This window comes from Leptopilina heterotoma, unplaced genomic scaffold, assembly GCF_015476425.1.
Source record: "Leptopilina heterotoma isolate Lh14 unplaced genomic scaffold, ASM1547642v1 Lhet_167, whole genome shotgun sequence".
Taxonomy (NCBI): Eukaryota; Metazoa; Arthropoda; class Insecta; order Hymenoptera; family Figitidae; genus Leptopilina; species Leptopilina heterotoma.
In genome coordinates this window covers 197,155-221,186 of record NW_025110883.1, presented here as the reverse complement: position 1 = coordinate 221,186, position 24,032 = coordinate 197,155, and the positions used below count along the sequence as shown (strand labels likewise).

The 24,032-nt window shown below is 27.5% G+C and overlaps 2 protein-coding genes across 8 annotated transcripts; both read left to right on the top strand.

Annotated features, from left to right (window-relative positions):
- LOC122499443 lies at nt 1-8,247 on the top strand. 4 transcript variants are annotated; one of them, XM_043607808.1, is made up of 8 exons: nt 1-166; nt 382-535; nt 1,332-1,517; nt 2,269-2,437; nt 3,224-3,409; nt 4,163-4,381; nt 5,989-7,427; nt 7,514-8,247. In XM_043607808.1, exons 6-8 carry the CDS (start codon nt 4,194-4,196, stop codon nt 7,516-7,518), a joined length of 1,632 nt encoding a protein of 543 aa, XP_043463743.1. In that variant the 5' UTR covers nt 1-166; nt 382-535; nt 1,332-1,517; nt 2,269-2,437; nt 3,224-3,409; nt 4,163-4,193; the 3' UTR covers nt 7,519-8,247. The 4 variants fall into 4 exon arrangements, with proteins under 4 accessions (XP_043463743.1, XP_043463745.1, XP_043463744.1 ...); XM_043607810.1 differs by lacking the exon at nt 1,332-1,517; XM_043607809.1 differs by lacking the exon at nt 2,269-2,437.
- Nucleotides 8,248-8,785: 538 nt separating this feature from the next.
- On the top strand, nt 8,786-24,016 carry LOC122499438. 4 transcript variants are annotated; one of them, XM_043607795.1, is made up of 10 exons: nt 8,786-8,910; nt 9,992-10,133; nt 10,351-10,521; nt 11,599-11,725; nt 11,943-12,113; nt 13,198-13,324; nt 13,542-13,686; nt 14,421-14,641; nt 16,678-19,315; nt 19,411-24,016. In XM_043607795.1, the coding sequence occupies exons 9-10, from the start codon at nt 16,708-16,710 to the stop codon at nt 19,413-19,415; spliced, it is 2,613 nt and encodes an 870-aa protein (XP_043463730.1). In that variant the 5' UTR covers nt 8,786-8,910; nt 9,992-10,133; nt 10,351-10,521; nt 11,599-11,725; nt 11,943-12,113; nt 13,198-13,324; nt 13,542-13,686; nt 14,421-14,641; nt 16,678-16,707; the 3' UTR covers nt 19,416-24,016. The 4 variants fall into 4 exon arrangements, with proteins under 4 accessions (XP_043463730.1, XP_043463733.1, XP_043463731.1 ...); XM_043607798.1 differs by lacking the exons at nt 8,786-8,910; nt 10,351-10,521; nt 11,599-11,725; nt 11,943-12,113; nt 13,198-13,324 and having other exon boundaries at nt 9,849-10,133; XM_043607796.1 differs by lacking the exons at nt 8,786-8,910; nt 11,599-11,725; nt 11,943-12,113; nt 13,198-13,324; nt 13,542-13,686 and having other exon boundaries at nt 9,849-10,133.
- Nucleotides 24,017-24,032: the final 16 nt, after the last annotated feature.

Genomic DNA, 24,032 nt, shown 5'->3' with positions numbered 1-24,032 from the left:
GGCATCCGGCCGGCATTTTTATCCTCATTACTCTCGTGCGTGGTGGCAGAATTTTGTGTTGTGCTCAATTAAAATCTAATCGTAATTTTAACATCCTTTTATTTGTTTATATTTAATAGTCAGTACGAGATTTTTATTGAAATTACACGTTTTAATTGCAATATAGGTGAATACAATTTTTTTGCTGATTTCCGTGACGACAATCAACAAGACAAAATTTGTCTTGAGAACTTTTTACATTAATCGTTTACATTAACTTGACTTGACTGATTTCATCCTAATTTATAATATATAAATTGGTTCATTATTTTTAGAAAAATTGTGATTTGTTTTACAATCTTTTTCAATTGTAAAAAAAATTTTCTGTCATTTGCTGTATAGCCTAAAACGGAAACGGAACGACAGCACGAGATAGAAAAAGACAGAAGTAGGTTTCTCGCCACCCTTTGTCGCCACCGTATCTCGCCATCCTTTGTCGCCACCATTTCTCGCCATCGTTTCTCGCTACCGTTTCTCTCAAGGATTGTTTTAAAACGTAAGTTTCAACTTTTTTTATTTGTTTAGACATTATTGTTAAAAATTTGATTTTTTTTCAAATTAAACAAACTCAAAAATTATATAGCAGAAATTTTATAAAAAAAAAATTAGACAAAAATTGTAATTGAGGTTACATTTATTAAATACTAAATCATTGTCTTTTTTTCATTATAAATATAGAACAATTTATAAAATGATTAGAAAATGTAGATTTTACGAGCTTACAAGAACAGGAAAAAAATAAGCCATTTTCAAATTTCATATTGCTTGTACTGCGCGTGTGCACAACAATCAGTTTATTATTTCTTTCCGATTTCACCATTTTTTTTAGTTCAATTAAAAATTTTATTTGCAAATTTGTTATTCAATTTCTGATTGAATTTCCGAAATATTTAAAATTTTTTATTTATTATTAATTCGAATAAATATATATTTAAAATTAAATCGGATTTTTAAATTAATTTACTTTTAATAACTATACATATTTTAATTATTATATTTTTGTTCATATATTTGAATTAATATATTTTTGGCAAAATATTTGAACTAATATATTTGAATTAATATATTTCTGTTCAAAAATTTATTTGTAAAAAAAATTATTTTTCTTTTCACAAGTGAGCTTTTCACAAGTGAGAAGAATATAAATAAAAGTTATTTCACCGTTGTGACATTGCTGCAAAAAAAAAGATGTTCGGAAATTAACCTCTATTAATTAATTAATTAATTAATTCACAGTGAAATATTATGTTTGTCAATTCGTTTTCAGAGTAAATGAAACATATTTTTTTCAGATTCTCGAGTGAAATTAATTTGTTTGTAATGACCATTATGGTCATCGTCAACTGTATATGATCGCCAGCGTTTCTCGCCACCGTTTCTCGCAACCATTTCTCGCCACTCTTTGTCGCCACCGTTTCTCGCCACCATTTCTTGCCACCGTTTCTCGCCATCGTTTCTCTCAAGGATTGTTTTAAAACGTAAGTTTCAACTTTTTTTATTTGTTTAGACATTATTGTCAAAAATTTGCTTATTTTATCAAATTAAACAAACTCAAAAATTGTATAGCAGAAATTTTATTTTAAAAAAATTAGACAAAAATTGGTAATTGAGGTTATATTTATTAAATAATAAATAATTTTTTTTTTATTAGAACAATTTATAAAATTATTAGAAAGTGTAGATTTTACGAGCTTACGAGAACAGGAAAAAAAAGCCATTTTCAAATTTCATATTGCTTGTACTGCGCGTGTGCACAACAATCAGTTTATTATTTCTTTTCGATTTTACCATTTTTTTAGTTGAATTAAAAATTTTATTTGCAAATTTGTTTTTCAATTTCTAATTGAATTTCCGAAATATTAAAAATTTTTTATTTATTATTAATTCGAATAAATATTTATAAATTGTTTTTTATTAATATACTTAAAATTAAATCGGATTTTTTAATTAATTTACTTTTAATAACTATATGTATTTTAATTAGAATATTTTTGTTAATATATTTGAATTAATATATTTCTGTTCAAAAATTTATTTGTAAAAAAAATTATTTTTCTTTTCACAAGTGAGAAGATTCTATATAAATAAAAGTTATTTCACCGTCGTGACATTGCTGCAAAAAAAAAAAAAAGATGTTGGGAAATTAACCTTTATTAATTAATTAATTCACAGTGAAATATTATGTTTGTCAATTCGTTTTCAGAGTAAAACAAACATATTTTTTTTCAGATTCTGGAGTCAAACTTGTTTGTAATTCCTTATGGTCATCGTCAACCAAAAACGATCGCCACCGTTTCTCGCCACCGTTTCTCGCCACCGTTTCTCGCCACCGTTTCTCGCCACCCTTTCTCGCCATCGTTTCTCGCTACCGTTTTTCTTTCAAGGATTGTTTTAAAACGTAAGTTTCAACTTTTTTTATTTGTTTAGACATTATTGTCAAAAATTTGCTTATTTTATCAAATTAAAGAAACTCAAAAATTTTGTAGCAGAAATTTTATTAAAAAAAAATTAGACAAAAATTGGTAATTGAGGTTATATTTATTAAATAATAAATCATTGTGTTTTTTTTATTGTAAATATAGAACAATTTATAAAATGTGTAGATTTTATAAGTGTGGATTTTACGAGCTTACGAGAACAGGAAAAAAATAAGCCATTTTCAAATTTCATATTGCTTGTACTGCGCGTGTGCACAACAATCAGTTTATTATTTCTTTCCGATTTCACCATTTTTTTTAGTTCAATTAAAAATTTTATTTGCAAATTTGTTTTTCAATTTCTGATTGAATTTCCGAATTATTTAAAATTTTTTATTTATTATTAATTCCAATAAATATATATTTAAAATTTAATCGGATTTTTAAATTAATTTACTTTTAATAACTATACATATTTTCATTAGTATATTTTTGTTCATATATTTGAATTAATATATTTTTAGCAAAATATTTGAACTAATATATTTGAATTAATATATTACTGTTTAAAAAGTTTATTTGTAAAAAAAATTATTTTTCTTTTCACAAGTGAGAAGAATATAAATAAAAGTTATTTCGCCGTTGTGACATTGCTGCAAAAAAAAAGATGTTCGGAAATTAACCTCTATTAATTAATTAATTAATTCACAGTGAAATATTATGTTTGTCAATTCGTTTTCAGAGTAAATGAAACATATTTTTTTCAGATTCTCGAGTGAAATTAATTTGTTTGTAATGACCATTATGGTCATCGTCAACTGTATATGATCGCCAGCGTTTCTCGCCACCGTTTCTCGCAACCATTTCTCGCCACTCTTTGTCGCCACCGTTTCTCGCCACCATTTCTTGCCACCGTTTCTCGCCATCGTTTCTCTCAAGGATTGTTTTAAAACGTAAGTTTCAACTTTTTTTATTTGTTTAGACATTATTGTCAAAAATTTGCTTATTTTATCAAATTAAACAAACTCAAAAATTGTATAGCAGAAATTTTATTTTAAAAAAATTAGACAAAAATTGGTAATTGAGGTTATATTTATTAAATAATAAATAATTTTTTTTTTTATTAGAACAATTTATAAAATTATTAGAAAGTGTAGATTTTACGAGCTTACGAGAACAGGAAAAAAAAGCCATTTTCAAATTTCATATTGCTTGTACTGCGCGTGTGCACAACAATCAGTTTATTATTTCTTTTCGATTTTACCATTTTTTTTAGTTGAATTAAAAATTTTATTTGCAAATTTGTTTTTCAATTTCTAATTGAATTTCCGAAATATTTAAAATTTTTTATTTATTATTAATTCGAATAAATATTTATAAATTGTTTTTTATTAATATACTTAAAATTAAATCGGATTTTTTAATTAATTTACTTTTAATAACTATATGTATTTTAATTAGAATATTTTTGTTAATATATTTGAATTAATATATTTCTGTTCAAAAATTTATTTGTAAAAAAAATTATTTTTCTTTTCACAAGTGAGAAGATTCTATATAAATAAAAGTTATTTCACCGTCGTGACATTGCTGCAAAAAAAAAAAAAAGATGTTGGGAAATTAACCTTTATTAATTAATTAATTCACAGTGAAATATTATGTTTGTCAATTCGTTTTCAGAGTAAAACAAACATATTTTTTTTCAGATTCTGGAGTCAAACTTGTTTGTAATTCCTTATGGTCATCGTCAACCAAAAACGATCGCCACCGTTTCTCGCCATCCTTTGTCGCCACCGTTTCTCGCCACCGTATGTCGCCATCCTTTGTCGCCACCGTTTCTCGCTACCGTTTCTCGCCACCTTTTCTCGCCACCTTTTCTCGCAACCGTTTCTCGCCATCGTTTCTCTCAAGAATTGTTTTAAAACGTAAGTTTCAACTTATTTTATTTGTGTTTAGACATTATTGACAAAAATTTGCTTTTTTCAAATTAAACAAACTCAAAAATTTTATACACTGTAAAAAATGCCAGAGTAATTTTACACCGTCCCACGTATTAATATAACCTAAATTATAATGTGTTATTTTACAACCTCGCAGTAAAAAAAACCCGATTGGTGTAAAATTACCAATGCGGAGTGTGAATTAGCCTGAATTTAACAAATTTCTATTTCTATGTTATATCAATGCTGTTTATTGTTTATTTATAATACGTTATTAATAAACCCTTCCAACAGATGGTCACTTTTTTCCACCGTCAGACAGTGTAATTTTACACTTTTTTTCAAATGTCGTCAAATTTATGCGAATTACACTGTCCCACCGTGTAAAATAATCTAATAAAGGTTATGTTACCTTTTCAGGTAACATTTATATTCTGGCATTTTTTACAGTGTAGCAGAAATTTTATAAAAAAAAAATTTGAGAAAAATTGGTAATTGACAGGGTGTCAACAACACCTGGAAAACCGGGAAATGTCAGGGAATTAGTAACAATTAGTTTTACAAATTTTTAGTAAAAAATTAATAGTAAAGTTTTCAAAAATAAAGTTTTCCAGAAGAATCCAATTAATTAAAATAAAATTTTCACAATTTTTATAAAATTCGTATAAAGAATTCAATTATTTTCTGAAATAACAAAATTTTTCACACAAATTTAATTCTTTTTAAACATTTTAATAAATTTTTTCGCAATAATTCAATTATTTTAAATAAATAATATAAATTCAGGAATTCAAATATTTTTGAAAATTTTAATAATTTAATTATTTTTAATACAATATTACAGAAATTGGTAACAAAAATGTAATTATTGTTAAAAATTTAATTTTAATTCCTCGCGAAATAACATTTCCTCATAAATAACAATAATATTCATTACAAGAATTCAATTATTTTTAAAAGTAATGCATTTTTTCTTGGAAATTCAATTATTTAAAAAAAATTCTCATTAAATCGTTCGAAAGAATTCAATTATTTTCGTAAATAATAAGAATAACAATAGAATTCTTTGTAAAATTAAATTATTTTTAAAAACTTTTCGCAATTCAATAATTTTCAATATCTACTATTTTTACAAAATTTCCAAACAGAATTAATTATTTAAAAATTTTTTGTAAAAATCTTCGTGAGAATTTCATTTTTTTCTGAAATAATTTCAATTATTTCTAATACAATTTTAAACGAATTCTTCGAAAAATGTAATTCAAATTCTTAAAAATTTTATTAAAATTCGTCATCAATTGAAAAATTTGTTGGTAAAATTCTTTATGAGAATTAAATGTTAAGACAATGAATTATTTTTGTATTTAAATAATTGAATATTAAAAGCTGTATAGCGTAAATTTTTATAAATAATTGAATTTTGAAATTGATTTTTTTGAAATATGTTAAATGAATTTTTTTTAAATTTCGTAAAATTGATTTAAAGAAGAATTTTAGTTAAAAATTGTTGAAAATAATAATAATTTTAAAAAATTAATTAATTAAAATTTCTTAATTTTAAATAAGATTGCAATTTTTAAATTTTCTTATAGGTGTGGAATATTTGCCAGGAATATTCGCAACAACACTTTTAGCACGAGAAAAGAAGCTATTCAAGTTGTTGAAAATCTTCTCAACAACAATGATTGCGACATTGCCGAATTTAGTAATTTTCTGAATCCCCAAGAAAAGTTGAATTTTCAAAACATGAAACGAGACGTGAACGACGATGGTGAGGAAGATGATCGCAATTCTGAATGGACAAAATTCATTCCATTCATGATACGTGTTCAACAATACTTTCACGACAACAATATTCACAATTTTGTTCTTGTACCGCAAGCTCAACTCGGCATTGCACATGTATTGTATTCCAATACAGGTCTGGAAGATTTAAAGAGGGGTGCCGAGCAGGATGTATTTTTGAAAAAAGAATTGCAGATAAGGCGGCAGTCAATTCCTTTTCAACAGAAGCAACTTCAAATCAAAGAGGCAAAAACTTGCAAGAATGTAGAAATCAATCGATTTTTACAAATCAAGAATAAAATTCAAAGATGGGAGTACATGTTTGACATTTCCAGCGCGGAAAGGGGCAAAGTTGGTGCATTTGCTGAAGTGATGACAACAAATGGCGTCGATGCTTCAATAATATTTAATGTTCCAAAAATGGAATCTGTTAAAGAAAAGGAAGGCCCTGCTTCGGAAACTCGTTTCAAAGTCTTTTATGGTTTCGATCCCGGCAAGAAGGCGACATTGGGTGGTGTAAGAAGAGTTCGTAGTGCACAACCGTCAATGGAAGACAAATTGAAGGATAATCACATTTATTTAAAGAGCAGCAGTTTTCGTTGGCAGATGAATGATTTCAGAAGAAGGGAAAGGAAAAAGGAATTTGGTCTAGATCTTCAAAAATATTACAAACAGTACGTGCTTAAAATTCCAGAAAAAATGGCCAATTTTTCAAAAACCAATTCGCGAGATTACAAGAGAATCATCGAGTATAAGCTGAATCTATTCCAAAGATTTCAAGAGTTGCACGAGCAAAAATGTGTGGTGCGATTAAAAATGGACAAATATGTTTCGTGTCAGAGGGAATGTGAAAAATTGGTGAATTTCCTAATTGGAGACACTTTTCAAAAACCTTGTTTTGTGGCTTTTGGTAATGCATCATTACCAAACTTTACACGTGGCTACGTTGGTACAGCGTTGAATCAATTGAAGAGAACGTTTGTTAATCGAGCAAAACAACTTGGTGACAAACGCTTGAAATTCGTCAAAGTAAATGAGTATCACACGACTGCGCTGTGCAGCAATTGCTGCTTTGATGTGATAAAATCCAAGAGTCCTCACAGATTTCTGCAGTGTAATAAATGCCGCACTACCTGGGAACGTGACATTAACGGTGGACGAAATATTCTAAACGTGGGACTCATCGATGAGGGAATAATCCCCAAGGAAGCACCATTTGACGAAGCCACTTTCCGTTATAGGAAAAGTAAGTATTAAAATTATTATATTTAAATCAAGTAGTAATTAGTTGAAAGTAATTAGTAATATATATATTTTCTTTTTTATTTTCAGATTAAATTTTCTAGACGTTTTCATCATTCGACGCCTTCCTTATTGTCGTTATCGTCGCAACTTCGTTAACTTTGTTTGTTCACCGTCTTCATCAACAAATCAACGATTCAAAAAAAAAAAAATTATATTCGCGCCTGGCAGCCCTCGAGGAAGTGGGGACACTCTGTTCTGCACCCTAGAGGCGGCATATCGGGTCTTCAAGTTTACTTGATTGCAAGCTTTCATGCGTACTGGCCCCTTATGGCTAAATAAGGGGAGAAGGGACCTCCTCATTAATTCTTATTATCACTATTGATAAGAATCAATAATGAGGAGAGGGATTTTTTTAATTTTTCTTAACGTTTCATTTTTTCAATTTTTAACAATTTTAAATTACTCTATTTCATTTTTCTTTAACAACAGTTTTTTACCATAGTTTTTCTTTTTTTTATTTTAAAATTCAAATAATATTTCTATTTTATATTCAATCCAAACATAACCCTAACAAGTAGCATAAAGTCCCACTTAAAAATTTCAAAAAAATAACACTTGTCCTTCAAACATTTTTTATGTTAATAGTTTTTTTCAAACTAACTATCTAAATTTTTTGTTTTTAAATCACTTTAGTACGTATTATCATGAATATATACATATTTGTAGGAAGAAATTAAATTATTCCAGTAATTATTAAATTATTTTTCTAGTATTTGTACTGAAAATAATAAAGCGAATAAATTCTATCCAATTTCACTGTCGACTGCGTCATATCTCTGATAGTCACGTTTCAGTTTTTTTAAGCATTTATTTATGTAAATTATATGATGGACTATTATTTATTTAGAAATGAAAAAATTTCAATTTCACAGAAAGCAATCAATTTATTTTTTGTTAGAGATTTTCCAAACTATTTTTTCGTTTCTATTTTCTAAAAATTGGTTTCCGTCTCATTGCTATTTTTAACCATTGTAGAGCAATAACAATAATAAAATAATAATAATAATAATATAATAATAATAAAAAAAACTTTGCGGTTACCTTGCATTAAAAAATATTTCTTTTTGGAAAGGAGATTATTACAAAGTGGTCAATTTTTGGCGGGCTTAGTTGCAATTATAGCTACTTTAAACTCATTATCTTGAAAAGAAAAGAGAACGAGCGTAATTAAATAGCGTAGTCTATACTTACCTATATTTTTCATTATTCTGCTTTATTCATTTAAAAAACATTAAATTATAAAATTTATCATTAAAAAATTGTTTATATAGTAATTAAATTATTTTTTCTCATGTTACTGTGTTTTAAATAAGCGCGCGCCCTCTTAATCGAGCCTTTCTCACGCATGCGCAGTGTAGGCGTCTGGTGGCAGTGGTTGGCTTCACACTGCAGATATGTTCATTCCGATGCCATACATTGTCGAGGTAAGTCGTACAAATTTTCGCCAAAAAGTTACTTTTACATCAACCACATTATCGATTATCGGTTTCTAATCTGTTTTCATTAGTATTTATTTAATTATTCACTATGATTCCTAATTCTATTGCTGTAAATCTAATGCAAAAGATTATGGCGTCATTGATATGCCCGACCCTACATTTGCAGTTTTTGCGCGTAATTTACTATCAATCGTTGTATAATTTGACAAATCGTTGTCGTTTTTTCAGCCAAATTTAATCGCCAATAAATAAACGTAACAAAACTGTTGAAAGATTAGAAATATTTGCAACAATTAAATGGGTAGGGTGGCGGGGAGAGGGGAGTCGGAATAAAAACAAAATGGCTGCCACATCAAAGTGGACTGTTCCCTCAGTACTTCTATAATAGTTTAAGGGATTTAATTATTCGCGTTCTATATTTTATTATACGTAACACAATTGCTGAAATATGGTAAATATTTACAACAAATGTAGTACAAAAGTGAAACAAATTAATTAATAAATACAAAGTGTTTGCAAAATATTACCTCACCAAATTACGTGTTTAATAGTCGTAGTGTAAATTCATTAACAATATATAAAAAATAACTGTAAATTAGGATTAATTTCATAAAATTTAAAAAATTTTGATTTTTGCAAGTGAGTATAGAGTTTAGGATAAATTTTGTCTTTATTTTAGCCAACAATATTTTTAAAAATAACAAACTAAAGAATAATAATCAGCCTTTAGTATTATTTTATTCTCAAGTTTTTAATTATCTTTTAAATATTTTTTATCCTCGTAAATAATCTTGACTACTCTTTATCTAACAATAAAAAAAGAAAAAAATATTTAAATTCCGGAAGTCGAAACCGCCCAGCGCGCCACCTACTACAATGTGCCGCCATTTTCTTTTTTCCGGCATCCGGCCGGCATTTTTATCCTCATTACTCTCGTGCGTGGTGGCAGAATTTTGTGTTGTGCTCAATTAAAATCTAATCGTAGTTTTAGAATCCTTTTATTTATTTATATTTAATTATCAGTACGAGATTTTTATTGAAATTACACGTTTTAATTGCAATATAGGTGAATACATTTTTTTTGCTGATTTCCGTGACGACAATCAACAAATGTATGTACAATAAATGTACGTATTTCTTTTGCGGATTACGAGGGCAAATCAAAAAATGTCTATTTGAATCTTTGGCGAATCGTGAACATCAATTTGGTAAGTGAAATGATAATTATTTAAAATTAAGTAAAATTAAGTTTAAAAAACTAATGTTCTGAAAAGTTAGGTTACAAAATTTTTTCTTGAAAACTTTTTACATTAATCGTTTACATTAACTTGACTTGACTGATTTCATCATAATCTATAATATAAATTGGTTCATTATTTTTAGAAAAATTGTGATTTGTTTTTAAATTGTAAAAAAAATTTTCAGTCGTTTGCTGTATAGCCTAAAACGGAAACGGAACACCAGCACGAGATAGAAAAAGACGGAAGTAGGTTTCTCGCCACCATTTCACGCCACCATTTCACGCCACCGTATCTCGCCATCCTTTCTCGCCATCGTTTCTCGCTACCGTTTTTCTTTCAAGGATTGTTTTAAAACGTAAGTTTCAACTTTTTTTATTTGTTTAGACATTATTGTCAAAAATTTGCTTTTTTTCAAATTAAACAAACTCAAAAATTTAATAGCATAAATTTTATAAAAAAAAATTAGACAAAAATTGTTAATTGAGGTTAAATTTATTAAATAATAAATCATTGTGTTTTTTTTATTATAAATATAGAACAATTTATAAAATTATCAGAAATAGTGTAGATTTTATGAGCGAACGAGAACGGGAAAAAAATAAGCTATTTTCAAATTTGATATTGCTTGTACTGCGCGTGTGCACAACAATCAGTTTATTATTTCTTTCCGATTTCACCATTTTTTTTAGTTCAATTAAAAATTTTATTTGCAAATTTGTTTTTCAATTTCTGATTGAATTTCCGAATTATTTAAAATTTTTTATTTATTATTAATTCCAATAAATATATATTTAAAATTTAATCGGATTTTTAAATTAATTTACTTTTAATAACTATACATATTTTAATTAGTATATTTTTGTTAATATATTTTAATTAATATATTTTTTTTCAAAAATTTATTTCTAAAAAAAATTATTTTTTTTTTAAATGAGAAGAATCTATATAAATAAAAGTTATTTCACCGTTGTGACATTGCTGCAAAAAAAAAAAGTTGACAATAATGATTTATTTGATTCTATACTATATTCTCGGTAATTCCCCTAATTTCATTTTAATTAGCCTTATAGTATTATTTTATTATTAACTTTTCAATTATCTTTTAAATATTGTTTATCCTCGTAAATAATCTCGAATACTCTTTATCTCTAACAATAAAAAAAGAAGAATGATATTGTCAATAGACAAGTTAAAATATTTAAATTCCGGAAGTCGAAACCGCCCAGCGCGCCACCTACTACAATGTGCCGCCATTTTCTTTTTTCCGGCATCCGGCCAGCATTTTTATCCTCACTACTCTCGTGCGTGGTGGCAGAATTTTGTGTTGTGCTCAATTAAAATCTAATCGTAGTTTTAGCATCCTTTTATTTATTTATATTTAATTATCAGTACGAGATTTTTATTGAAATTACACGTTTTAATTGCAATATAGGTGAATACATTTTTTTTGCTGATTTCCGTGACGACAATCAACAAATGTACGTATTTCTTTTGCGGATTACGAGGGCAAATCAAAAAATGTCTATTTGAATCTTTGGCGAATCGTGAACATCAATTTGGTAAGTGAAATGATAATTATTTAAAATTAAGTAAAATTAAGTTTAAAAAACTAATGTTCTGAAAAGTTAGGTTACAAAATTTTTTCTTGAAAACTTTTTACATTAATCGTTTACATTAACTTGACTTGACTGATTTCATCATAATCTATAATATAAATTGGTTCATTATTTTTAGAAAAATTGTGATTTGTTTTTAAATTGTAAAAAAAATTTTCAGTCGTTTGCTGTATAGCCTAAAACGGAAACGGAACACCAGCACGAGATAGAAAAAGACGGAAGTAGGTTTCTCGCCACCATTTCACGCCACCATTTCACGCCACCGTATCTCGCCATCCTTTCTCGCCATCGTTTCTCGCTACCGTTTTTCTTTCAAGGATTGTTTTAAAACGTAAGTTTCAACTTTTTTTATTTGTTTAGACATTATTGTCAAAAATTTGCTTTTTTTCAAATTAAACAAACTCAAAAATTTAATAGCATAAATTTTATAAAAAAAAATTAGACAAAAATTGTTAATTGAGGTTAAATTTATTAAATAATAAATCATTGTGTTTTTTTTATTATAAATATAGAACAATTTATAAAATTATCAGAAATAGTGTAGATTTTATGAGCGAACGAGAACGGGAAAAAAATAAGCTATTTTCAAATTTGATATTGCTTGTACTGCGCGTGTGCACAACAATCAGTTTATTATTTCTTTCCGATTTCACCATTTTTTTTAGTTCAATTAAAAATTTTATTTGCAAATTTGTTTTTCAATTTCTGATTGAATTTCCGAATTATTTAAAATTTTTTATTTATTATTAATTCCAATAAATATATATTTAAAATTTAATCGGATTTTTAAATTAATTTACTTTTAATAACTATACATATTTTAATTAGTATATTTTTGTTAATATATTTTAATTAATATATTTTTTTTCAAAAATTTATTTCTAAAAAAAATTATTTTTTTTTTAAATGAGAAGAATCTATATAAATAAAAGTTATTTCACCGTTGTGACATTGCTGCAAAAAAAAAAAGTTGACAATAATGATTTATTTGATTCTATACTATATTCTCGGTAATTCCCCTAATTTCATTTTAATTAGCCTTATAGTATTATTTTATTATTAACTTTTCAATTATCTTTTAAATATTGTTTATCCTCGTAAATAATCTCGAATACTCTTTATCTCTAACAATAAAAAAAGAAGAATGATATTGTCAATAGACAAGTTAAAATATTTAAATTCCGGAAGTCGAAACCGCCCAGCGCGCCACCTACTACAATGTGCCGCCATTTTCTTTTTTCCGTTTTCCGGCATCCGGCCGGCATTTTTATCCTCATTACTCTCGTGCGTGGTGGCAGAATTTTGTGTTGTGCTCAATTAAAATCTAATCGTAATTTTAACATCCTTTTATTTGTTTATATTTAATAGTCAGTACGAGATTTTTATTGAAATTACACGTTTTAATTGCAATATAGGTGAATACAATTTTTTTGCTGATTTCCGTGACGACAATCAACAAATGTACGTATTTCTTTTGCGGATTACGAGGGCAAATCAAAAAATGTCTATTTGAATCTTTGGCGAATCGTGAACATCAATTTGGTAAGTGAAATGATAATTATTTAAAATTAAGTAAAATTAAGTTTAAAAAACTAATGTTCTGAAAAGTTAGGTTACAAAATTTTTTCTTGAAAACTTTTTACATTAATCGTTTACATTAACTTGACTTGACTGATTTCATCATAATCTATAATATAAATTGGTTCATTATTTTTAGAAAAATTGTGATTTGTTTTTAAATTGTAAAAAAAATTTTCAGTCGTTTGCTGTATAGCCTAAAACGGAAACGGAACACCAGCACGAGATAGAAAAAGACGGAAGTAGGTTTCTCGCTACCGTTTCTCGCCACCATTTCACGCCATCGTTTCTCGCTACCGTTTTTCTCTCAAGGATTGTTTTAAAACGTAAGTTTCAACTTTTTTTATTTGTTTAGACATTATTGTCAAAAATTTGCTTATTTTATCAAATTAAAGAAACTCAAAAATTTTGTAGCAGAAATTTTATAAAAAAAAAATTAGACAAAAATTGATAATTGAGGTTATATTTATTAAATAATAAACAATTGTGTTTTTTTTATTAGAACAATTTATAAAATTATTTGAAAGTGTAGATTTTACGAGCTTACGAGAACAGGAAAAAAATAAGCCATTTTCAAATTTGATATTGCTTGTACTGCGCGTGTGCACAACAATCAGTTTATTATTTCTTTCCGATTACACCATTTTTTTTAGTTCAATTAAAAATTTTATTTGCAAATTTGTTTTTCAATTTCTGATTGAATTTCCGAAATATTTAAAATTTTCAATTTATTATTAATTCGAATAAATATATATTTAAAATTAAATCGGATTTTTAAATTAATTTACTTTTAATAACTATACATATTTTAATTAGAATATTTTTGTTAATATATTTGAATTAATATATTTCTGTTCAAAAATTTATTTGTAAAAAAAATTATTTTTCTTTTCACAAGTGAGAAGATTCTATATAAATAAAAGTTATTTCACCGTCGTGACATTGCTGCAAAAAAAAAAAAAGATGTTGGGAAATTAACCTTTATTAATTAATTAATTCACAGTGAAATATTATGTTTGTCAATTCGTTTTCAGAGTAAAACAAACATATTTTTTTTCAGATTCTGGAGTCAAACTTGTTTGTAATTCCTTATGGTCATCGTCAACCAAAAACGATCGCCACCGTTTCTCGCCATCCTTTGTCGCCACCGTTTCTCGCCACCGTATGTCGCCATCCTTTGTCGCCACCGTTTCTCGCTACCGTTTCTCGCCACCTTTTCTCGCCACCATTTCTCGCCATCGTTTCTCGCCACCGTTTTTCTCTCAAGGATTGTTTTAAAACGTAAGTTTCAACTTATTTTATTTGTTTAGACATTATTGACAAAAATTTGCTTTTTTCAAATTAAACAAACTCAAAAATTTTATACACTGTAAAAAATGCCAGAGTAATTTTACACCGTCCCACGTATTAATATAACCTAAATTATAATGTGTTATTTTACAACCTCGCAGTAAAAAAAACCCGATTGGTGTAAAATTACCAATGCGGAGTGTGAATTAGCCTGAATTTAACAAATTTCTATTTCTATGTTATATAAATGCTGTTTATTGTTTATTTATAATACGTTATTAATAAACCCTTCCAACAGATGGTCACTTTTTTCCACCGTCGGACAGTGTAATTTCACGCGTTTTTTTTCAAATGTCGTGAAATTTATGCGAATTAAGGCCAACGCAGAATAGATCTGTAACCGGAACCGCAATCGTAAGCGTTACCGTAAGAATGAGTTAAAGAAGGATAGGTATATTATTTATCCTTCTTTAACTCATTCTTACGCTTACGGTTACGATTGCGGTTCCGGTTACAGATCTATTCTGCGTTGGCCTTTACACTGTGCCACCGTGTAAAATAATCCAATGAAGGTTATGTTACCTTTTCAGACATTTTAAATTTACTTCTTCCCATTGGTTATCCAAAGTGTACAATTAGACGATCTATGTTATTATATTCTGGCATTTTTTACAGTGTAGCAGAAATTTTATAAAGAAAAAGATGAATCCAATTAATTAAAATAAAATTTTTACAATATTTATTATAATTCGAAAAATTTAATAATTTAAAACACTTTTTATAAAATTCGTATGAATAAGAATTTAATTATTTTCTAAAATAACAAAATTTTTCACACAAATTTAATTCTTTTTAAACATTTTAATAAAATTTTTCGCAATAATTCAATTATTTTAAATAAATAATATAAACTCAGGAATTCAAATATTTTTGAAAATTTTAATAATTTAATTATTTTTAATACAATTTTACAGAAATTGCTAAAAATTGTAATTATTGTTAAAAATTTAATTTTAATTCCTCGCGAAAATCAATTACTTAAAAAAAATGTTTTTTTAAATTATTTGGAAGAATTCAATTATTTACAAAAATATTAGAATTTTTCACCAGAATTAAAATAATATTTTAATAAAATTGTTCCAAAGAAATCAATTATTTTAAATAGAATTTTAATTACATATTTCTGAAATAATTCATTTATTCTTTTACATTTTAATAAAATTCTTTGCAAAATTCAATTATTTTCATAAATAACAATAATATTCATTACAAGAATTCAATTATTTTTAAAAGTAATGCATTTTTTCTTGGAAATTCAATAATTTAAAAAAATTCTCATTAAATCGTTCGAAAGAATTCAATTATTTTCATAAATAATAAGAATTGCAATAAAATTCTTAAAAACTTTTCGCAATTCAATAATTTTCAATATCTACTATTTTCACAAAATTTCCAAACAGAATTCAATTATTTAAAAATTTTTGTAAAAATCTTCGTGAGAATTTCATTTTTTTCTGGAATAATAAAAAATTTCTCAGGACTTTAATTATTTTTGAAAATTTTTTATAAAATTGTTAACAGCTATTCAATAATTGCATCATAAATAATAAAAATCATCAAAGAATTTTAATTATTTCTAATACAATTTTAAACGAATTGTTCGAAAAATGTAATTATTCTTAAAAATTTTATTAAAATTCGTCATCAATTGAAAAATTTGTTGGTAAAATTCTTTATGAGAATTAAATGTTAAGACAATGAATTATTTTTGTATTTAAATAATTGAATATTAAAAGCTGTATAGCGTGAATTTTTATAAATAATTGAATTTTGAAATATGTTAATTCAAGTTTTTATTTTCGAATATATATTTAATTAAATAATTTACGAATAATTGAAATTTTGTAAAATTGATTTAATGAAGAATTTTAGTTAAAAATTGTTGAAAATAATAATAATTTTAAAAAATTAATTAATTAAAATTTCTTAATTTTAAATGAGATTAAAATTTTTAAATTTTCTTTTAGGTTTGGAATATTTGCCAGGAGACAAAGAAAATGAAGCGAAAGAGGCAGTCAATAACATTAAAGGATTTTCTACCTTCTTCATCTACTTCTTTAAATAATACTTCAAATTCTTCAAAATGTCCTGCTACTGCTGCATGTGGGAATAGTTCGAATAAAAATAAGGAAAATGCGAAACGACGTCGTGCCGATAAAGATAAGAAGGATACCAATTTAAAGAAGACTAAGAAAGATGATTCTTTGGAAAAGAATAAAAAGAAAGTTACTAAAAAGAGAACGGCGAACAATGAGGAAGATGAAGAACCTCCTATGGATGAGAGAAAAAGGAAGCGACTCAAACGATTGGGAACTCGAAAGTCAACTGTCAAAATATTCTTGGGCACCATATGTAAATCAAATGCCGTAAAGGAGAGAATAATTGAAGATGCGAAAATAGTATCCAGAATGAGAATAGAAGTCTCTTTGATGGCGTTGCAGTCTCTTTATCATGACACAAATCATTATTTGCTTGAAAAGTGGACGAACGATGGTCCCAATTATTTAGAACTCTTTATTGCGTTGAAAAGAAAAATAAATACTCAAGTTGTTCGAGATCCTCAGTTTGTAGCGCTAATCGAAGAATATAAAGTGACACGTGGCAATATGCCACTTTACGATTGTGAATATCGTTCGGCCATTATTCAAGAAGAAGCTCGTAAAATGAATCGTGAATTTAAAACAAGTTTCTTGAAACATTTCGAAAGTAGATTGACGAGATTGGTTCAACATCTTTTGTCATCTAAAGATAATGCTTCAAACTCTGATGCTTCAAACTCTGATGCTGCCGATGACGCGGAAGAAGAGAATATTGTGAAGGATGCTCTTGATAATGATGACGATGATGATGCGGAAGCTGAGAGAATTTTAAAAATGGCAAGACGAGAGAGACACAATGAAAAGAAGCGAAGGAATCGCAAAAAATTCAAAGCAAAACGTCGCAAACTAAAAAGGATTGAAGCAACAGCAGCAGCAGCAGCATCGAGAGAAGAAAACCATCGTAGGACTGCCAAAGAAATTGCAAATTTTAAAATTCAAGAAAGAAGAGAAAATCGTGCCAAGGACAATTCACATCGTGAGAAAGTTTTTTCAAAAAGAAAAACTCGAAAAAGAAGAAAACATCCAAAAACTCATGGGAAAAGAAAGGATATTGCCTTAAAGAGTAGGTGGTCGAGCTCTGCAAGTAGAATTCGCAACAACACTGTTAGCACGAGAAAAGAAGCTATTCAAGTTGTTGAAAATCTTCTCAACAACAATGATTGCGACATTGCCGAATTTAATAATTTTCTGAATCCTCAAGAAAAGTTGAATTTTCAAAACATGAAACGAGACGTAAACGACGATGGTGAGGAAGATGATCGCAATTCTGAATGGACAAAATTCATTCCATTCATGATACGTGTTCAACAATACTTTCACGACAACAATATTCACAATTTTGTTCTTGTACCGCAAGCTCAACTCGGCATTGCACATGTATTGTATTCCAATACAGGTCTGGAAGATTTAAAGAGGGGTGCCGAGCAGGATGTATTTTTGAAAAAAGAATTGCAGATAAGGCGGCAGTCAATTCCTTTTAAACAGAAGCAACTTCAAATCAAAGAGGCAAAAACTTGCAAGAATGTAGAAATCAATCGATTTTTACAAATCAAGAATAAAATTCAAAGATGGGAGTACATGTTTGACATTTCCAGCGCGGAAAGGGGCAAAGTTGGTGCATTTGCTGAAGTGATGACAACAAATGGCGTCGATGCTTCAATAATATTTAATGTTCCAAAAATGGAATCTGTTGAAGAAAAGGAAGGCCCTGCTCCGGAAACTCGTTTCAAAGTCTTTTATGGTTTCGATCCCGGCAAGAAGGCGACATTGGGTGGTGTAAGAAGAGTTCGTGGTGCACAACCGTCAATGGAGGACAAATTGAAGGATAATCACATTTATTTAAAGAGCAGCAGTTTTCGTTGGCAGATGAATGATTTCAGAAGAAGGGAAAGAAAAAAGGAATTTGGTCTGGATCTTCAAAAATATTATAAACAGTACGTGCTTGAAAATCCAGAAAGAATGGCCAATTTTTCAAATACCAATCCGCGAGATTACAAGAGAATCATCGAGTATAAGCTGCATCTGTTCGAAAGATTTCAAGAGTTGCACGAGCAAAAATGTGTGGTGCGTTTAAAAATGGACAAATATATTTCGCGTCAGAGGGAATGTGAAAAATTGGTGAATTTCTTCATTGGAGACACTTTTCAAAAACCTTGTTTTGTGGCTTTTGGTAATGCATCATTACCAAACTTTACACGTGGCTACGTTGGTACAGCGTTGAATCAATTGAAGAGAACGTTTGTTAATCGAGCAAAACAACTTGGTGACAAACGCTTGAAATTCGTTAAAGTAAATGAGTATCACACGACTGCGCTGTGCAGCAATTGCTGCTTTGATGTGATAAAATCCAAGAGTCCGCACAGATTTCTGCAGTGTAATAAATGCCGCACTACCTGGGAACGTGACATTAACGGTGGACGAAATATTCTAAACGTGGGACTCATCGATGAGGGAATAATCCCCAAGGAAGCACCATTTGACGAAGCGACTTTCCATTATAGGAATAGTAAGTATTAAAATTATTATATTTAAATCAAGTAGTAATTAGTTGAATCAAGAATATACTAAGTAATATATATATATATTCTTTTTTATTTTCAGATTAAATTTTCTACACCTTTTTATCATTCGACGCCTTTCTTATTGGTGTTATCGTCACAACTTTGTTTGTTCACCGTCTTCATCAACAAATCAACGATTCAAAAAAAAAAAATTATATTCGCGCCTGGCAGCCCTCGAGGAAGTGGGGACACTCTGTTCTGCACCCTAGAGGCGGCATATCGGGTCTTCAAGTTTACTTGATTGCAAGCTTTCATGCGTACTGGCCCCTTATGGCTAAATAAGGGGAGAAGGGACCTCCTCATTAATTCTTATTATCACTATTGATAAGAATCAATAATGAGGAGAGGGATTTTTTTAATTTTTCTTAACGTTTCATTTTTTCAATTTTTAACAATTTTAAATTACTCTGTTTCATTTTTCTTTAACAATACTTTTTTACCATAGTTTTTCTTTTTTTTATTTTAAAATTCAAATAATAATTTTTTTTTAATTCGATCCAAACATGACCCTAACAAGTAATAATAAGGATCACAGCCATACAGCCATAGCTTTGAATACGAATGTCTCGTTCGTATTTTTTAAGACCAGTGTAATTATAACGTTTATTAGTAACATAAACTCACTTCCAACTATTCGCTAATCGACTACGCACATTCATTAAATTGAATTGTCAAATTTCTTTAAGTCGTCTTATATAAAAAACAATACAACAACTTCCAAAAACAAAACTAAATCATTTAATATTTGTTACAATTTGGTGATATAAAATATATTATTTAATAACCACAAAATTGCAGGTGAGAAATATTACCTAATATTAATGATAAAATCATAATCATAATATTACATTGTAAATTAATTGTAACGAGCGACTGTTTGTTGAATTACGAGTCGATAATCTTTGCCCTCTGCAAAAAAGGAAGGTTTCAGACTATGAGAGCTAATAAAGAATTAATGAAAATTCTTTAAGTAAAAACTCTCGCTTACGTTACAAATGCACTATTAAGAGACAACATCGATTTTACAGTACTAAATTCTACTGTACGATATATCTATCTTCTACCTATTTCAAGGACTGAATTCACTCATTTCTTAATCATCTTTTGTCAATATGAAAAGAATATGAATCTTTTAGAAATTATAAAGAACCTTTCAAATTATTATCTTTCATATAATGAAACAAACGGAGTAATTTATTAACAGACGACCAAACCAAAAATTATTAAATTTATTGGCATTTAAAAAATTCAGTTTGAAAAATTGAATAAGCAATATGGTAATGAAAAAAATTGATTGACTGGATGATGAGAAATGGGAAATAGTGAAAAAGTCTAAGCTACGGCTAAGTAGTTAGGAGGGACCGTGATATCGGACGTTACTTCACTTAAATCATCCTAGGAGGCTAACAAACTACTCCAAAATTTATTGTGGACGCGACTTTTTCTACTGTCTTCTAAAATTTTCTTTACCATATATAATCAAACAACTATCTATCAAACAATTGTCTTTTCACGATTAAACTCACATCAATTAATCTACATACTACATTTCTAAACGAGTTTCAAGTTTACATTAAGAAAAGGAATTAATCATCTATTTTACATTTAAAATAACTATTTTCCAGATAATTCAAAAATATTTCCCACTATTGAAATTTTGATTCAACATTTTGATAACGTTTCATGGTAATTTTTAGACTCGGCCCTTTTTATAATAATTATTATGTACTTCTCAACATAAAAAAGATTTATAAAATATTTATTAAGGTATCTATACAATTTTAATTGATTAGGTACTATACCATTAATTTTATTTGTAAATAATTATTTTTTTTTTAATTACTTATTCATTGTTGAAATTGAAACTGAACTACAATAAACCAGCAGTTATTTTTAATGATACTCTCTGAAACTGAATCAGTGAAATTTCACTGAAGATCAGTTGAAACTGATTGAAATATCAGCCATTTTCCACTGATTCGCTAATTAAAAAATAAAATAAATAAAAATTTACTGAAATAAATTAATTGAGAATGACAACTAAATATGAGTAAATATCAAAAGAACTTTCAACAACAAAACATTTGAGATGTTGGAACATTTATAGTTCATCAGCATAACTAATTAAAGGATGTCGATAAAGAACGTTTCGAAAAAATTGGCATAAATTTATTTGTAGCGTTTTATAAATCTATGTATATACTATGCATGCATAATATATTCAAAGGCCTAACGGACATATTATTAAGAGAAATCGCGAGATTGGCAGTGCAAAATATACTACTTATTAATTTATGATAATAATATATAGATAACAAAGAAACTCAATAGAACTTTAACGATCTCTTGCGTTTCGGAAGGTAAATAAAAAGACGCCAAAGTATTTACCTCGGTATTTACGGGACAACTATAATTCTGCATTCTCTTAAAAAAGATCACATTCTTCTTTCTACGACCATTCTACCTACAGGAATGTTAACCATCCAATGGTGCCCCATTATGTTTATGTCCCTTCACCTTATTTTGAGAACCTCGTAAATGATAAAAGGACTATTTTCACTCAGTCGCTAATGAAAACAAACAATTGGAAATTTTTTCAAGAAGTAGAATTTCATTCTGTTTGATATATAGCTTTTTTCTCTTCTTTTAATTACAGTTTCGAGAATGTAAAAATTCATTTTTAAACCGATAGAAGCGCGAAACATGCAAAAGCCAATAATCTACACATTGAGAATTTTTCAAAGATATTATTTATATATATATATATATATATAAAATTTTTCGCGACTGTCATTATAAATTAAAAAAAATTTTCCACAAGAAAAATTCGAGACTCTCGAATCGCGGAAAATTATCTACAAAACCCTGTCATTTTCCCACGCTATTTAAATTTTTTATTGAATCATTTTCATTTGTATGCCTAGATTAAAATTTTGTTTTATATATATGTTTTTATATTTACAATGCGCTCAAAACGCTGACAAATTCATTGATTCAAGTAAACGACTAGATGATCTCAAAAAGATTTGTGACTAAGAAAAAGACAATATTTGCTTGAAATTAGGAAACATGTTTCACATAAACTTCTGAACACAGAAGAAGAGAAGTCATTTAGGTTTTCTGATTCCTTTTCAATTTATTCTTTTTCATTTGAGAAAAGCTGATTGCAAAATAATACATATTTTCAAAGTAATGAAAAAAAATCTCATAAAATATTTTCATTTATATTATTTTCTAGAAACTTATTAATGAAGAAAGTCACTTTACTGCAGTAAAGTTTTATAACCTTAATTTTTTCTGTAAAATTTATTTTCTTTAATGGAAATACTTTAAAAAATACAACATTTCACATTCTAAAACAATAATACATGTATGAAAGAAAAAATAATTGAAATTTAATGCAAAATCTTCAATTTTAAAAACCATAACATACTTCAAATAAATGAATAAATATATATATATATATGATGAATATATTATTAGAAAAGACTGTAAAAGTCTATACACGATGAAACTAATCGAGTTATTCAAGCAACGACTAATTACAATTGAGCATTCTAATCTCTCTCAAACTCTTGACACGATAATAAGTTTCTACTCTTTAGCAAAAATAAATATCGTGTAATATTGCTCTAATATTTTACGAGATGATCCCGATCAAGAGGTTTCACAGTAACGCATATATTTTATATATATTTTAATATTTCATATATTAAATATGTACATTGACATATGATGAGCATGCAAAATTGTTTCTCAAAAATTTTCACTGTTTTACCCCTTTATTCTTTTTTGCAATTAATTTAATTATATTTTAAAAATTATTATTATAAAAAGTTAAGAAATTTAACTAATTTTCAAAATATTCTATCAAGTTTTTTCATAATTTAATAAGAAAATGAACCCTTTATGATCGTTCCTACAAAAATTAGTCCAAGTAAATTATTAGAATTCTGATTGAAAAATAAATTGTTACTGAATTATGTAATGCGAAGAATAATAAGGTAAACTGTTGAGTGAAATATTCTAGGCTAATTCCCAGAATATAAAAAAACTCTCAAGGGAATTTGCTAATAGCTAATACTTTTTTTACACCCCTTTTCATTTCTTATAAAGGAGATTAGCTTTTATCACACGCACCATGAGACTTGGTAGGAAACGACGAACACGAATAATTTTACTCCCTCCACATCTGAATAAGTGGAATTTCACTTAAAGTCCTTCTCTTGTCTTCAATTACATCCTACTTATAATGAGTGGTACATATTACACACTGTAAACACTGTAAACAAGAACAGGGCTCAGATATTCAAGTGAAATTCCACTTACTTACATTGAAAGAGTTTAAATTATGAATAAAAATTGTTTGAAACACTTAAAAACTAGTACTTTGGTAAAGACTCGATCACTTTTGTATAAGATTTTCATATTATACATACATTGCTTAGGTATCGTTCGTAATTTATTATTAGCATTAAACGTCATATAGTCACTTACCATCTAATTAATTTACATACTTAGTTAAAGACTACCATGGACGTATCGCATTTTCGTAAGGTGCCTCAAGTCTTTCGCTTTTTCTTAAACGTACAACAAACAAACAAACAAACAAAATAAATAAATAAATAAATAAATAAAAACAATAATTTTAATAATAGTCGT